This window comes from Hippocampus zosterae, chromosome 11, assembly GCF_025434085.1.
Source record: "Hippocampus zosterae strain Florida chromosome 11, ASM2543408v3, whole genome shotgun sequence".
NCBI lineage: Eukaryota > Metazoa > Chordata > Actinopteri > Syngnathiformes > Syngnathidae > Hippocampus > Hippocampus zosterae.
This window is the reverse complement of record NC_067461.1, coordinates 11,320,590-11,337,320: the sequence shown is the minus strand read 5'-3', so window position 1 is coordinate 11,337,320 and position 16,731 is coordinate 11,320,590. Positions and strand designations below refer to the sequence as shown.

The following is a 16,731-nucleotide window of genomic DNA, read 5'->3' as shown; positions in this document are numbered from 1 at the left end:
TTTTTTAATTATTATTATTATTCCATCCGCTTGTCTCCGTTCGGAACGGCCACTTCTCCCCCCCACCTCCTTTCGCACCTGTTATTCCGTTCTTTTCCTTGCTTTACCCCCCCTCCCTCTGCACTGCTTTAATTAGCAGCCCTTTGGACGTTTCCTAGCAAGGATTTTTCTCCCTGGAATCCGACTAATGTTGCGCGGCTCCTAGCCGGCGTCAGAGAAGGGGGAGCCTAGCCCAATGAGAGCAGCTGTGCGCGCTAACGCGCAGTGTGTTGAATCGACCGGACGTCCGCTTCCAAAACGGGGATGATAATGCTTCGGGATAATTCCTCAAAGTCATTTTACGCATAAAAGGGTGATCGCCGCCGGGCAAGAAGCGAGCGAGATTAGAAGCCCGCGACAGAGAGACCACCCCGCTGGAGCAGCGCGAATGGTTGCTACCGGTATCCACTTCACACCACTGTGGCAGGGGAATGATGAGGAGTACATTTTCTTTAAATGTATTTTTCATATCAATCGCCGATTATCCCGTTTGTGTTTATTTTCTAGACAGTGTAAAAAAAAACAGAAATAAATACAAACAATAAAAAGTGCGTGACTGTGGATTTCTCCATACTGAAAATCAATAACCTGTTGTATCACAACGTCAAAAACATAATTTCTGCCAAAACACGCTGTACAATTTAGAGCACTACGGCACTTCATGAAGCACACCTCCTGATCTAATCTGATCCACTAAAATAATTTTCAAAAAGTACTGTAGGTCTTCAGAAAATTACCTCTGCCAAGGCAAAAACAATAAGAATAGATAATAAGTGGTAGTTTCCTCACAAAAGAGTAACTGTGCAAAAATTAGCGGTGCTTGTGAGCTTGTCCCCGAAGTCGGAAAAATAAATAATGACAGGGTTATTCCTAAGTGTGTGTCTTTTCAAAGCTAACTAGAAAGCCGCTCATAGAGAAAATACATCGACCAAGGTCAAAATAATCAGGGGATTTACCACATAAGAACAAGTGGTAATTTTGTCAAATTCTATCTTTAAGGTTAGTAAGAAGAGCAGTCAGGGATGATGCTATGGGAGCTATAACATCTGTGTGGTCTCATTTAAGATCCACCAGGATTTTATTTTAAATTATATTTAAAAAATTTAAATAAATAAAGCTTAATTATGTTCACTTCCCCTGTATTGGTCGAAACCCCTTTGAGTCCTGGGAGCAAAACAAATCCCGGAGACATGACTTAACTTGTTAACCTCTTCTGAAAGTGGAAAAAAATAAATTGTGACTGGTTGAATTGTGAGTGATTTAAAAAGTGTCTTTACAACGTGAATAAAAAAGCGACTCACAGAGAAAATACCTCAGCCAAGGCCAAAACAACAATGACATGGAGTCAAACCAAGTGGAAATAGTGCACTTGCTCTGAACGTAGAAAGAAAATATTAACACTGTGTGTAAAAGAAACAGTTGTTCATTTCTGTTGATAATTTTCCAATCTATTGTTTTGGGTGGCAATTAATGCTTATTAAAAAGGAGCTGCCAAGAGCCTTGGTTCTAAAGGGGAGCCAACTCAAAGAAGATTTAACCAATCAAACTAACAAGTGGCTTCCATTTGACATCCTCGGCTGTTGTCCTGATGGCCATCAAGTTATGTTGGTAACATAAAAAAAAACATTGTCCCTTCACCTATGGTGACAATTAACATTATTGTTCATTAGTGTTTGAATGCAATGTTTACATTTCATCATCTCTATAGTGTCCGTTGTCGATTCCAGTGGCGTATAACTGCATTACCCCGTTTCTATGATTCTGAACCTCACCATGCAGTGCACAAACAACAATCACCAGAGCACAGAGACCTCAACCAATGCAAGACAATCCTAAATTGAATCAGGAAAAGATTTATAGATAACGACTTCCTGTATATCCCTGAGTGTTGTCATTGAGATCCATACATTATATACTGGAAAGTAACAACAACAAAAAGAAGTGCAATGTCAACAAAAGTGAATAATACCTCCCTGACAGTCTAAACTAAATTGAAGCATTGCTATCAGTGAAAAGGCGCATTACGTGATACAGCTCTTGTGTTAAATCTAAATCAATCCTGTAGGTTAATGTTATGGCTGGTGAGTGTATAGGTGTGTATTAGTGCACCAAGCAACTTCTGCTGTGTCATTTGATCAATATTCCAGCGATGTTTATTATTCCAGGTAGGGACAGTGGAGACTGTAGTCTGAATTTCCCAAAAGGAATGAGCAGCTCCAGCATGTCTACTCACACTCGCACATAAATACAATAAAATCTACTTTGCTTGTCATTTCTTCTCTCTCGTCATGAGCTTGAATTAACAAGTGCTACACGTTTTTGTTCTTATCTCTTGCTATTCAGCTGACGCATTGGACCGATTCAAATCATTTTTAAGGAGCACTCATCTGACTGAGACGGACAAGATAATAATTAATTAAGCTGAGTGGACAGCTAAAGTGTGGATCTACTTGAGATATATAACGTGATGGGGACTGAAACCCCCTCAAGCTCTGGTTCAAGGATTTCTGCATAAACATAAAATCATTCACTCTAATTGGGTATTGGGAAGGCCATGGTCATGATCGCTGTCAATAAAGCTTCTCACTCCAGCAACAGTCTGGCTACTTTGTCACTGAAACAGAAGCTCTGAAAACTGGTTTTAATCATAAATATACACTGGAAAAAATGGCATGTTGAATTTACTCAATTTAATTATTTAATACAATTTTCAGATAGCTCTATGGTCAACTTAAAAAAATGCATCTGGATTCAGATGATTTTATTTTGTGCAAAAATCATGTAAATTCGACAGCGTACAAATCAAAGCAATTGCTACACTAAGCTTACTTTCTCTCGCTCTCTGTCTTTCTCTCACACATGCATGCACGCACACACACACACACACACGCACACACACACACACACACACACACACACACACACACACACACAAACACACGCACACACACACACACGCACCACGTCTATCTGGCAATTAACCTTCAGTTATTCCCAAGAGGTCTGTAAAATCTTAGCAATGACTAAAAGACACGATTTAGTGGGAAAAAACCCCCAGTATGGATTCACTCCATTGTGACCACACGTCCATCATCCCAAAAATAAATAAATAAATAAAAATCCTGATAATTGTGAGTCTCAGCAGCAGTTTTTTCCCCCTTTTTTCAGTTTTTAAGGCTGAGAAGGCATTGAACCAAGCAAGCTAGGCCAAGAAGCATAATTTTTTGACTGCCGTGGAGATCGGGTTGCACAGTCATCAATAATGAAAGCCAAACATAGCCCAGTCTGGAATTCAGCAAACGTTTCCTGTATTAGTCGAACTGACTTTTTTTATTGTTTCAGGTAATTCCATGTAGGGCTGTGATGAAGTGCTACTCACAGCCTTCAAACAGCCACAGGTACTGATTGATGACTTCCAGTTCCTTGAAATGAAGTCACAACTTCCCTGGTGGGAACTGCGCAAGATCATTTCCGAACTTTGTAGAAGCTTATGCGGGGCCAAGAGAGGCTGAGGATTAATATTTGTCACATTGGCTTTAGTCTCTCACCGTCGCAGTGTGACTCTTAATGCGAAGAAATGCACATACACGTTGTTGACCACGAGGTGCCAATGTCAACTTGGTGTTATAATGAATCCAGGAATAACATTTGTGACAGAATTGGATCAAACTCCGATTGAAAATTTTTAGACATCAATATATAAGACACAGTCAGTGGTCCAGTGGTTAGCGCGTTGACCTCACAGTGCAGAGGTACTGGGTTCAATTCCAACTCCTGCCTCCCTGTGTGGAGTTTGCATGTTTTCTCCGGGTACTCTGGTTTCCTCCCACATTCCAAAAACGTGCATGGCAAGCTGATTGAACACTCAAAATTATCCCTAGGTGTGAGTGTGAGTGTGGATGGTTGTTCGTCTCTGTGTGCCCTGCGATTGGCTGGCAACCGGTTAAGGTTGTCCCCTGCCAACTGCCAGAAGACAGCTGGAATAGGCTCCAGCACCCCCAGCGACCCTTGTGAGGACAAGGATGGATAGATATAAGACACATGACTGCAATCTGGCAGAATGAAATGTCGACTTTTAAGCATAGCAGGTATTCATTTTGGGACAAGCATCTCCAAATATGGTGATTCTTACTTTAAAGGTCCTTAGAAATTGTACTTAAAAGTTTAATCAGGGGTGGGGAACTTTTATTTTATTGATGTATTTATTTTTTTAAGCAGGAGCCATTTGACAGTGGGTCTTCCCTCCTAATTTTATGAGTAAAATATGATGCAAGATGAAGCAAATACTGCTGATTATATATGAGGCACATTTGTGGGTTAAATGTTTTGGGGCTTTTTGGAACAGTTCCTCTGAGGTTTGATTTGTTTTCAGGATTGCATGTTCGGTAGATCAAATGCTCTCAGAAGACTTACATGGCCCATGGGCCATCCATTCCCCGCCCTAAATAGTTCCTTGTCCGTGATGCTTTTGTTTAAACATGCAACTCATTTGCAATATTTCCTCACAGCAATAGGACTTAAAATTTTTGTGTGTTTATTGCAAATTAGGCAAACACGGAACACCGAAGTCCTTGATGTACCGATGACAGGCAATTTAATGACTGTCAGCCTAAGGGCCCGAGTGGGTGAACATACAGAATATCCAAACATGCATTTTCACATTTCAAAATCTATCTTAACAGACAGAAAATGTGAGTTTAACAGACATATGAATAAATATACTGTAGATGTTCTTGCAGCTGTTACTATTATAGCAAGTTGCTATTTTAAGGTACAATTACTTTGTTCATATACCGGTAATTGATTTGATGTATCATACAAGCCAATGATTATGTAGCTAGTTACTTGAATGCGCACAAAACAATAAGACCTCCTTATGCATGTTTCAATTCTTGACAGTCATCCATCTTTTTATTTATTTTTTTACTGCAGCAGAACTAAAAATTTTGTTGAATATCGGTGCACTCCTACCTCTTATCCTTGCTCTATCTTTTGATACAGATATCATCAAAATAAGGATACCATTGTGCTCGTCCTATTTGCAGTGCACTTTCCATTAAAAGCCCAAACTAAAGGCAACAAAAGCTTGCTCTCTCTCGCTGGGACTAAATCTGATCAAGGGCACGTCTGTGGTGCAAATGCAGCAATTGGATGACTGTGACATCAAAACTTTGACAGCCGCCGATTTCAGATATGGAAATGTCAAAGAAATCTGGCGACAAACGAGAAAAACTATTAAATTTGTCACGGCATCCAAAGTGAAGTAAATTGGACCCCAATAAAAAACTTTCACATAAAGCAAAACCAGAGTCGAGTTTTTTCTGCTTTTCTGCTGCAATTGTACATCTTTAACTTGTAGAGCAGCATGGCTTCTTGCTCCATGGCCTTCTTTCCTTTTCCAAATTCAGTGATATTTACCTTATTTTCTGTCAAATTATTACTGTATATGTTTTATGTTCAATAAACAAACCAAACCATATGGCAACAGCACATGAGATGATTGCGTCACTATGAATTACCATGATATGATTGAGTTCATCTCTTGAATCCATTTAAAATGCCGTTCCACCTTTGTCATGTTACGGTTTGTGACCAACAGGTGGAACTGTGTGGCTTTTCCCTGCAGCTGCACACCTTTTGGTCGTTAGGTAATTAGTGGCTATAAAAGGACTCCCGGCTGACTACTCATTGTTGGGTCATTGTTTTTTGCTCTTTGCCGCTGTCATGTTTAGGTCATGTTTCTGTTATTGATAGTTTTGAGCTTCAGGCATGGTTTTGTTTGATACTTTGGACTTCGTTTGTTTAGGATTTAGTTTTCTGTGTTATATCAATACACTTCTTCAAATACACCCTGCTACTCCCTCTTGCATGCATTTTGGGGTCCACCACAACCTCGCTACGTGACAACCTTGGCCCCTTCCATGTCTCATGCCCATGTGTAGGACGTTGTCTCGGGCATAAGCCTGCTGAGTTGGCAAACTAGCATCACTAGGATTACTTGACCCGCATGATGTGACATTGATGTGACATGCAAATAATGCTCTAGACAAGGTTGGGATAACGCCATCACTGCAAATGGATGCTGCCCTGTTATTCCCACAGTTAAATCCCCCGCCGACAATTTCTTTGTCTAATTTGAAGGGTGGCTCAAGAACACACAATCCAAGAACAAGTCTTGCCTGAGACCCGAACTCACCAAGACCAAGAAAAGATCAAAACATCTGAAGTCCAGATTGAGTAGAGACCAAGTATATAAAAATCAAATTTAAAAACCATAACAAGGCTGAATAGTTAGAGCATTCTTTCTGTAATTGTGATTTCCATTTAAAAAACATTTGACGGTCCATAAAATGTGTCTGCAGCTCTTCTAAAGAACTTAAAAACGTTTGAAATCTTGACATTTTTTTAAAGCACAAACAGTACTATCAGTCAAATGTTCTACGTGTGTTGATACAATGCAATGAATAAATAAGCATGTCTTGGGCAATGCTCAGCATGATTGACTCCATGATTAACTTAGCTACTATACATAAAACCATGTGAAAATGATTCCGCTCGTGTTTTCTGTTTCTTGGCAGGAATTTGAAATAATAGTTTTCATGAAATGTTTTTGCTTGAGGGAGGCCAATACCTCTAACGAAAATGGAGAAATCATAAAGTTGGCAACACTGACTTTGCTTTTATTAACTCTGTCTTCTCTCTTCGCCGCCATTACGTTAGTGTACGCAGTGCACATCAGCAGACGACACTCTTTTAACAAGCCGGGAAAAAAATGGTTAAAAAAATAACCTGATAAATGAAGAAAAAATAATGGGTACAAATCTACGGATTTTCTAGCACACCACAGTCTATCGGAAGACTTTCATAATGGACTTGATCTCACATCTTTAGTCTAAATTTAGTCGTATCTTGCAGTGTTTACATGTGGCCCGTTTGGCTTCTAGCCAGGATAAAGCTGCAGCAGATGCTTCTCACCACTCCAAATGTGAATTATTGATCAGCCTTGATTCTGGAGGAGTTTGTGCTCCACCAAAATTTCACTTACATGAATGTTGCAGGTGAAAAAGAGAGAATGAACATCATCTTAGAGAAATCCTTTCGAATCCTTTACTAACCACTATAAAGAGAGAGGTCCTTTGTCTTATTTTACAAAACTTCAAGGGTATTGTTTACAAAAATATATTTGCTTCTCTCTCTAAGTAGCTCAGAGAGTAAATCCAGCATGAGTCTTGGCATTACAGTCAAAATGAAACAAAGCATGTTGCAAAGGCAATTTGGTTTTATATCATAATGTATGAAATGGAAGAGAAGGAAACAACAGCTAAATGACAGGATACGTTTTCAGCATGTAAAATGCTGAGTGTTTGGAAATGTGTTAAAACGGTGTTGAGATGCAGTTAATCCTGACGTGGCAAATTCCAGATTTGTGAAACCCTTTACTAAACTTTGAGGATAATCTGTGAAGGAACACAATTTAGAAATTAAGACGATAATCACTTGGCTCGCTTCACAGTGGTTAGCCGGGATTGAGTAGATTTGAAGCATTAAATGGCAGGGGTATTTTAAAACGGTTGAAGCTGGATTGAAATGTCATTCTGAACTTCACTTGTAGTCATAGTTTAGAGGCAATTTGGACCCTTTAAATATTGGAATTAACATATGTTCAAGACACCAAGTGCTTAAACTCTGCAAAATAGTTTAAAAAAAAGGTAATGAATGTAAAGTTAAAACCTGATGATATAATTGATATAAGAAGATTAAGTACCGGTACATAATTTAGATTAGAAGCATCAATTAATTCAATTTACAAATAAATGTAAACATTTATCGCATACAATTTTACAATTTTTGTATTATGTTAGTTGTCAATGGCTGTGTGCTTGCTGATTTGTTGGATTTTGTTTTGTCATGTTGTTCCTGTGTCCCTTTTTCAACGTCTTGTGGGGCGGCCTTGTTCGACTGGTCATCACATCCTCAATTCGGGCTCCGACTCCCTATGTGGAGTTTGAATGTGTTCCCCATGCCTGAGTGGATTTTCTCCGGGTACTCCGGTTTCCTCCCACATTCCCAAAACATGCATGGCAGGTTAATGGAAGACTCTAAGTCAGGTGTAGGGAACTCCGGTTCCTCGAGAGCCATATCCTGCCTGTTTTAGATCCCTCCCTACTCCAGCACAACTGATTCAAAAAATCAGCTCATCACCACATCTGTAGAAGCCTGAAATGATCATGAGCAATTGGATCAGGTGTGTTGGAACAGGGAGAGCTCGAAAACAGGCAGGAGTTCCTTAGCCCTTCTCTAAATTATCAGTGTAAAGTCAACTCAAGTCAACCTGTTGCAACACAGCTGATTCAAATGATCTGATCATCAGCAAGCTGTGCGAAAGCCTGATATCTAACCTGTTCATTTGAATCGGGTGTGTTGCAACAGGGAGAGTTGGAAAAATGGAGGACAGTGGCCCTCCAGGATCTGAGCTCGACACCTATGCTCTAAATTGTCCCTCGGAATGACCGTGAGTGTGAATGGTTGTTTGTCTATGTGTGCCCTGTGATTGACTGGCAAGCAGTTCAGGGTGTATCCCGCTTGTTGCCCAAAGACAGCTGTGATAGGCTTCCACGCGCCCGTGACCCTTGTGAGGATGAGCGGATTAGAAAATCGATTGATGGATGTCTGTTTTGGTAAATTTTGTGTCCACCTCTTCTTGTCAGATCCCTCAGCCACGCTTTCCTGTCCAGGTGTTCCTCATAGTCTCGTCAGTTGGCTTGATTTGGATTCCTGCTTTCGTTCTGTGTTTGTCAGATCATTGTCTGTTGTTGTCAATTCTATTCCCGTTTAAGTTGTTATTGTTATTTGAACATTGTTTTTTGGGACATTTGTTATGTGACGTTCGTTGTCAATGATACAGTGGTGCATTCAAGTTACGTCGGTGCAAACAGTGTGGGTTCAGTCCTCACTCAGTGACCATCAGATACGGTTTTATAGCTACTACTACTGGCATCCTCAAGGTATGACACAGACTTATAATCATTCAGTGCATGGGGGAACATATAAACAAAACTCACATCCTTACACTGTGGTTTTGTTTGAAACATGTCAGACAGATGGTATGTTTCCCCTCCTCTATGGCCCTCTGAGCGCATCTCCTATTTTAATCGGACCAGCCAACTGTGTGCTACGCTAATCGCCCTGTGGAGTCATTTGCCGATGGAAATGACTGGGTGTGGATCATAAAATAATGACTGTAATAAACACTGGCTTTGCTGAAAGTCAGACAAACACATGGAGAGTTTTCCCAGTTGTGTCTTTCCTGTTCTGAAATAGACCAGATGCCCTCAAACAGCACAATAGAGGAGAACATGTGTTCAAACGATGCTATTTATTTTGCCATAAAAATGCTGTCTTCATTGGAGACTGCTACTTTAAGGCTTTCTAATGAATTCAAATGCACTAACATCTTTAAGTAAAAACATCCGGTTAACGGGTTATACTTGTTGGTTCTACATGAAGTGACGCAATATGGACCAAAGTATTGGGACAGCTTGCTATCACACCAACTGAAACTTGAAGAAAAGATGGGATGATAGGCTACATGAATCTGTGAGTGTGGCAATGTTTGTCTATTCATCCAGGTGACCATTTATGAGGTCAGAGGTCACTCATATTAGACTCTCTTGTCGTTTAGGTGAGGTCCTTTCCACACGAAATTCATCAAAGCAAACCATAACAGGGGGACAATCATGCTAATATATTGGTAAACTAAATCCTTAATATTCAGGCAAAGGTAATGAGTGTAGTCCATCACCTCATTGAAAAATCAACTGAGTATGAGGTTTTTAGCCCATACAGTGCATACAATCAATCGATGGTTGATTTCATAACACCTGGGGTCAGTGAGGGTAAAATAAATAAGCAAAAAAACAAAGATTCGTTTCAAGTTGTGTCTTATATTCATTTTGAACGGAATTTGTGCACTTTGCTACAGCTACTTTGCAAAAGATGCAAAAGAAAAGGAGAGGTGCCTGCCTGTGTATACAACGCACACAGACACACACACACACACACTAAATGTGGCCTGAGAGGATCCAGCACATTCAACAATGTCATCCAATAAGCCTGCATTATGTAAAATGTGGGCAAGCAACTGCTTCAGTGTTGTGCCTCACATTCAACACACTGAGTCATGGGATTCCTTTGTGTAATGTCTACGAGCAGCAACAGTTCGAACCAATACAGTACAAGAAGATTGTCCATTGGAGCATACTGAACCATTCCAGTACGATGAAACCACGCTTTGCATATTAACGTCATTCTGCAAGAGTGTTGGCAAAAGCAATGTCAGCCGGAAAAGTTAACAGAACATTATCACATATAGCACAGCATTATGACGTCATGACATCTATTAATCCGAAACATAGAGAATATAAAATATGCACATTTAGAGTGGGTGAAAAAGAAAATGTCCATTTTGAAAGTATGGATAATGCAGCCCTATGTGTTGTGGCATCCTCATGGCTTGTTCTGTTATTCAGCTCTGCAGTATTTGTGGCCTTGACACTTCAGGTGGTCCATTTTTAATGCCTTGCAAATGTCTGTCTTTTCCATCTAATTGCACATTGACTTAATGGTGTTCTGTGTAAAACTGAGGTTGCGTAACCACTTATATACTGTAGCTGTGGTTTGAAGGAGCGACTGTCCTGAGTCATGGCTGACTCATATTTGTTTTGATGTAATCGTGGCAGCATCTCCTCGACAGAAACACTGCACAGCATAAAGCTATACATGGCTATTCTTGTTTCCATGAAGACACAAGGCTACACCACTTTGTCCAAAGTTTGTCTTCAGTACCCAAGGAGTTTCTGATCGAAAGCTTATTTCTCAATGTCAAACCAAGAATCTACTTGATTGAGAATTGTAAAAGATGGCTCATGTAGATGAAGTGAAGGGTCAAATTGGCACATTTCTCATTTTCCACACTCTTCCAGTCACAAATCTTTCAAGCTTTTCCAAACAGATAAAATTGTATTTTATAGCCAACAAGAACCTGACTGCTTTTAAGGCTTGATGCAGCTGACAGTTGACTGAGGAAATCATGGTATCTTGCAGCAAAAATCAATTTAGTAAATGTTTTCCTTTTTATGACATCCCCTCTCATAAATCCCGTTGATGGTCTAATCTCCAATAATTGTTGGTGTTGTACACAACCCATGGGCATTATAGGTTTTCAATTATTTCTGATACACCAAGCCCAACGTACTGTAGTTCAAGTCCAACCTCAAATCGTTTTTCAATCATTTTTTATATCTCTTTTTTCATCATACCAACCTTCCCTTTGATATTATTCGGCTGTATAAGGAGCAAGACTTTGAATGCTGGCGGATACATGTTTAGAATGCTGATATTTATCATGGGTAAACCATTTGCAATTTGCGCTAGGCCTAAACGACAACACTAACCGTACATTACAGAATAATATTTTTCAAAATTATAATAGTAGCATAAAAAAAAAGTAAATTCAACAGCAATTCAGGAATGATTAAGACTTCACCGCTGTAATCAGAAGCATTTTGGCTTCTTATTCTCACACATTTTGATTTCACATATATGCTTAATTTCGTATTACTCAGTGAACTGAGTGAAATCTCTGCAACTTGCTTGCTTCACTGCTGAAAGCTTCACATGTAATTGAACGAGTGGCTCCGGTTGTACTCACATTACGCTGTTGTCCCACAGTGCACAGTGAGGGCTGAGGGTTCCCTGAAAGAAATAGAAATTGGCAAAATGTATACAAAAAAGTCATTAAAGTGAATGATAAAAACAATTCATCTTCATGGCCACCGCTGTCAGAATTCTAATTAACCTGTGACACAATTTGTTTGTCCTTCAACACATTTTGACAACTTAGAAACACTTCATTACCCAGAGAATTAAAAAAAAGGGAATCATCAAGCATTTTTGTGGCTAACTATGAATAATTATAATCATCAAACAGAGTGCTTTGGTGATCGTGTGAGCCTGTGCTTACATTGGCCAGGTGAGCCAGTTCAATCTCCAGGTGAGACTGGATGGCCTTGGGCCCCGGCCTGACAGTGACAGCAATGACCTTGGAGTTCACGACTGTGTGGTTCCTGAAACGCCCACAAAAATATGACAGAAGGAATAAATGTCATTGTTTGAATCATCCTCTCGACAAGACTTTCTATAACTTTGTAACCTCAATGACTCAGCAATTGGATAACATTAACCTGCACAATCCAATAAGATACCAGTCCAAGAACAACATCAAAAACATTGCCTTTAAAAGGACAACTAACAAAGTCTTGTTTTTTCTTTTGGATTTTACCATGTATACCAATATAAGTATGGATAACAATTCCAATGAAAGCTCAACCTACTCAGCTCGTTGTTGGCAAGTGACACTTTCATCAACTCTTAAATTTGCCAAAGCTAGTTACAGATGCAACATTTGGCCCTCATTTATCTGACTACTCTTACTTATGCGTGTGTTTTTTTTCTGAATGAAGTTGCAACCAAAGACTCCAGGTTGCCTATAATGGTTTATATGCGCCCTGTGATTGGCTTACAAAGAGTGTACCCTGCCTCTCACCCAAAGAGAGCTGGGTGAGCCTCCAGCCTACCCTTGAACGTAATGAGAACGTGTACTATTGAAAGAGGATAGATGGATGGCTAAACCAGCCACTTGTGTTTTGCACACATGAGTAATTATTGATTCACGTACAGCTGCCATGCACACCTGCGTATATACAGTATAAATGTATTCATGTACAGTTTCCACTGGCATCTGCATGTATGAATATCGAGATTATCACTTATGTACAATTGTCACATACGTTGCTGCTACTCAGTCTATTCACTCTCATTGCCTAATGAGTACATATGTACATACCCGTACATATTTTAGTGACACTCGATATTGTTATTCTATTGATCATTACCGTTCCTTTTTTGTGGTTAAAATTTAAATTTCCCCCACAAACCAATACAATGCTAACCGGTACCGTATTTTATTCAACTCTGTTGTCAAACTGCGCCGGGGATATTCACTCTTGTTATACCGTATTGCTTTTTGTACCAGAAAAGCAATTCATGGAGTATTTTGAATTGGCATGGCCTTTTTGCAGGCATATTAAAAAAAAAAAAAAAAAACATTATTGAACTACACCACGTTTTTCTGCAATTTCTTTTTTGACTTTACACAAAAATACCCTGTAAGTAAAAGTAGAATCATACACATGAAAAATCAATCATTTACCATCTGTGTTCCGAGTACAAAAGATAACAGGGAGAACAAATAAAAGCTTTGTCAGTTATGAACATGATGCTTTTTTGACTCCTCTACTTTTAAGATGTGATGTTTTCAAAATCCTTACTTGTGATTTTACGGATTGACTGCATAGCCTCTCTTTAGATTAAAAGCAGGAGCGAGGTAGTAACACAAAGGATGGCCATCCTTCCAACACCACTAGAGCTAAGAATATTTTTGTCAGACCTTTTATATGCTTTGAATATCTTTTTTGAACACTCTGTAAAATGAACGTCAATGGACTTTTTGTTGAACTCTGCAGCGCACCACTTTCGGTGCACTTGAATAAATGCATTCCAAGGAAAGATGTGTGTGTGTGTGTGTGTGGGGGGTTATTTTTCTTTTTTTTTTAGAACTTTGCAAACTTGACATTTGGAAAAAAGGAACTTAAATCTGACAGTTTGTTTTCATCATATGCACACTAAGGCCAGCTGCTGAAGATGGAACTCATGGCCTGGTCCACTGCAATGGCTGCTCTGTCTTTGGACGTTGGTCCAAGGGATGTATTGAGAAGAAATGTTAGCTTTGGAGGAGCATCCTAATGGTCTTTTTAGGAATATCAGAGTTCATTAACTGCATTTCTGGTGGTAGGTGTGTGCTGACTTCCATTTCTTATGAGTGGAACATGACTGGATAATTGTGAACATAGCCAGATCCCCAATTATAAGATTGTTCATGTGATTTCATCTGAGCCAATGTAGCAATATGTTCCCGCATGAGCTGTAAAGCGTCTTGAATATAGCGGAGGAGACAAAGTTTGAGGGCGGCCAACAGGTAAAGAGACAATGTGTTCTCAAGAAAAAGTACATAACTCAAAGACTAGCTCCTCCACAGTGTGGTGTGAAAATTTGTAATTTTGCTAGAGAGCTATGATTCTGTTTTTCAATTTCAATTTTAAAAATTGTCAAAACGTTTTCTCCAATTTTAACATTTTGGATCCTCTGTAACTCTTGTGAGAACAGGCTGGTTACAAGTTATGATCTCTTTAGGCAACGATGCAACATTCAAATGACAAAACAAAGATTTGTGTTCCGTCTCTTTCGTTGGATTTCAGTAGGAAATATCACAAAGTCTTCTCACTTTGGTGATGGTAGCATGAGTCCAAGGGTCTTGTAAAGAACTGTTCCCAAAATGAAGACAGGGGATCCCTCCATATCTAAAGGGAAACAAGAGGTAACAATAGATAGTTTGTTCAAGAAGTGCAGTGTAAGCATGCATGCATGCTGATGTACAATTTGTAAATGTTTCATGAATAAAGTCTGTATTATTTTTTTTAAAATCTAAAATTGCACTGATGATTAGGCTCATGATGTTTATTATAATTTATGACGGGTATTTTTACAACTTCTTTACTCATCCGAAGGTTGAAACTTTGAAATCAAAACGAGTCACGGCAGTTAGGATGAAGAATGTGTTGCAGTTTCTCCTGCAGGCATTTATTCTGTTATCAGATAACAGCAATTAACCCAATACTCTAAATAGCGTGTGGTTGATAAGGAAGAAGGAAATGCTGAGTTGACTGTGACTGAACAGGCCCAGCAAGGCAGGTTGGCCTCGCTTCCTCGACAGTATTCAGAAATTTGGCAGCAGGTGATTTTTATTTTCCATCTTTCATAATGGCCTTCAGGTTTATCATTATGCAGTCAGTCGGAAATAAACTCAGAAGGCAATGAATTGAAAAATAGGAAAGCCACTGCACTGAATAACATGCCTGAATAAATGTACAATCAAGAGATTATTTCTACGACTTGGGGAAGCTCTGTGAAATATTGGGAAACCAACCTGCACTTTGGGAGATGAAGAGGGCTTTTGGGATGACCACCTTATCTTCAGAGTTCCTTGCCCAGTCCACCATGCCTTTACGGCCCTTCATGGGGAAGTTGATATCAGTCATCACTGACACGGCTGGAAGTCTCTGGATGCTGGCCACTGCACAAATAACACAATATTTGTACGTCGCTATCAATGAACTCAAAGCATGTTGTGTGACTTTAAGTCCCACTTAAATCCCATCGGAAACACCCAGTACTGGTCACCAATCACAGGTCACATAGTGACAGACAACTCTACACACTCTGGGCTCTATTTCCATAGGATGGATAAAGGCAACCTGATAAACTCTATATGCAGACACATTGGATATATATCCAAATTATACTTTTCATTATCAATCACAAGTCCTTTTTTTCTTGATATAATTTATACTTCAGCATATGTCTGTGCAAAAACCATTATCTGACAAACGTGACCTCAATGAAATGAAACAACTGTTTGGGGGAGCCCTGAAACAAAATCAAGCATATCCTGAGTGTTCCCAACAGAAATGATCTCATCTGAGCTAGAACTGGCAGCTGACAACTAGTATAAAAGGTAATCTCCTTATTCGGTCTCTCCTTTTCTCACCTCCCTGTTGAGGCGCCACAAAGGGTCTGTCCGTGCACCGCGGCAATGCTCCAGATCAAGCAAACAAGCCTCGGCATTACAAGTGGAGGATAAAGCTGGCCTGTTCTCCACCTGCTATCACAGCCTGTGCCAGTCAGGTGCTGCTTCAGAGAGGGGAATGTGAGGCTAATTCCCATTGATGCAAAAGCTCCATTGTTCATTGCTCTTTGCCAACAATGCCATTTGGATCCTGGCAAGGCTCCACGCTGGGATGAAGACTGTGACGAGGAAGGCGTGTCTGTATGTTTGGGATGATCCAGGAGCGGCCATGAAATCACATTGCACCAAGTGTGTAAGAAGGTGCCAGATGCTGGGTGCGGCAGCGGTTTAGGTACCTTATTCAGTCATGGGGCACAGCATGAAAGGCAACACTATAGAGGAAAGGCTGCTTTTCACAGTGCAGGGTAATTCTGCATGTAAACGGGGCTCTGCATCTGCCCGATGGGGCTCGGCAACACAAATAAAGCAATCATTCAGGATTGTGATGCGATTCAGTGCACCGAAAATGTGGTTCATTTTCACATGAAGGGAGTTTATGGCACTGCCTTCATTATGTTTGAATGCTGCATTGATGCACTCATCCGTAGCTACGCTACTTGCAAAAAAGTTGGAGAGAGTGGGCTTTCAGGTGACAATTCAGGATGAACCCAGAATATATTCTAAACTTTACAAATGAACTGAATTTGACTTTCTGTCAACGCACATGTCCATGTGTGCAAAATTACTTTGATCTATAAATCTCCCAATACATTTCCTGATTCAATATGCTCTTAAATAGTTCTCTTCATTGTGCTATTCACATTTTGGCATCAAGATGACAGAGAGCGAGCAATGCATTGTCGGTCCCTAGTCAATGCAGAACTTGACCTTCTAATTGAGTGTCACAGAATATCGACAGCAGGTTTCAATGGAGAGAGACAGAAGAGTCA

General features: G+C 39.8%; 1 protein-coding gene across 10 annotated transcripts in view; it reads right to left on the bottom strand.

Moving 5' to 3' along the window:
- Positions 1–16,731, bottom strand: part of adgrb3 (adhesion G protein-coupled receptor B3) — a 125,918-nt gene that overhangs the window by 24,312 nt on the left and 84,875 nt on the right. For all 10 annotated transcript variants that reach the window (XM_052080562.1, XM_052080564.1, XM_052080557.1 and 7 more), the window contains 4 exons: positions 15,143–15,289; positions 14,441–14,516; positions 12,062–12,164; positions 11,750–11,793 (listed from right to left, as the gene is read on the bottom strand). In XM_052080562.1, the coding sequence (XP_051936522.1) occupies positions 11,750–11,793; positions 12,062–12,164; positions 14,441–14,516; positions 15,143–15,289 (370 nt within the window). The remainder of the gene's footprint in view (positions 1–11,749; positions 11,794–12,061; positions 12,165–14,440; positions 14,517–15,142; positions 15,290–16,731) is intronic.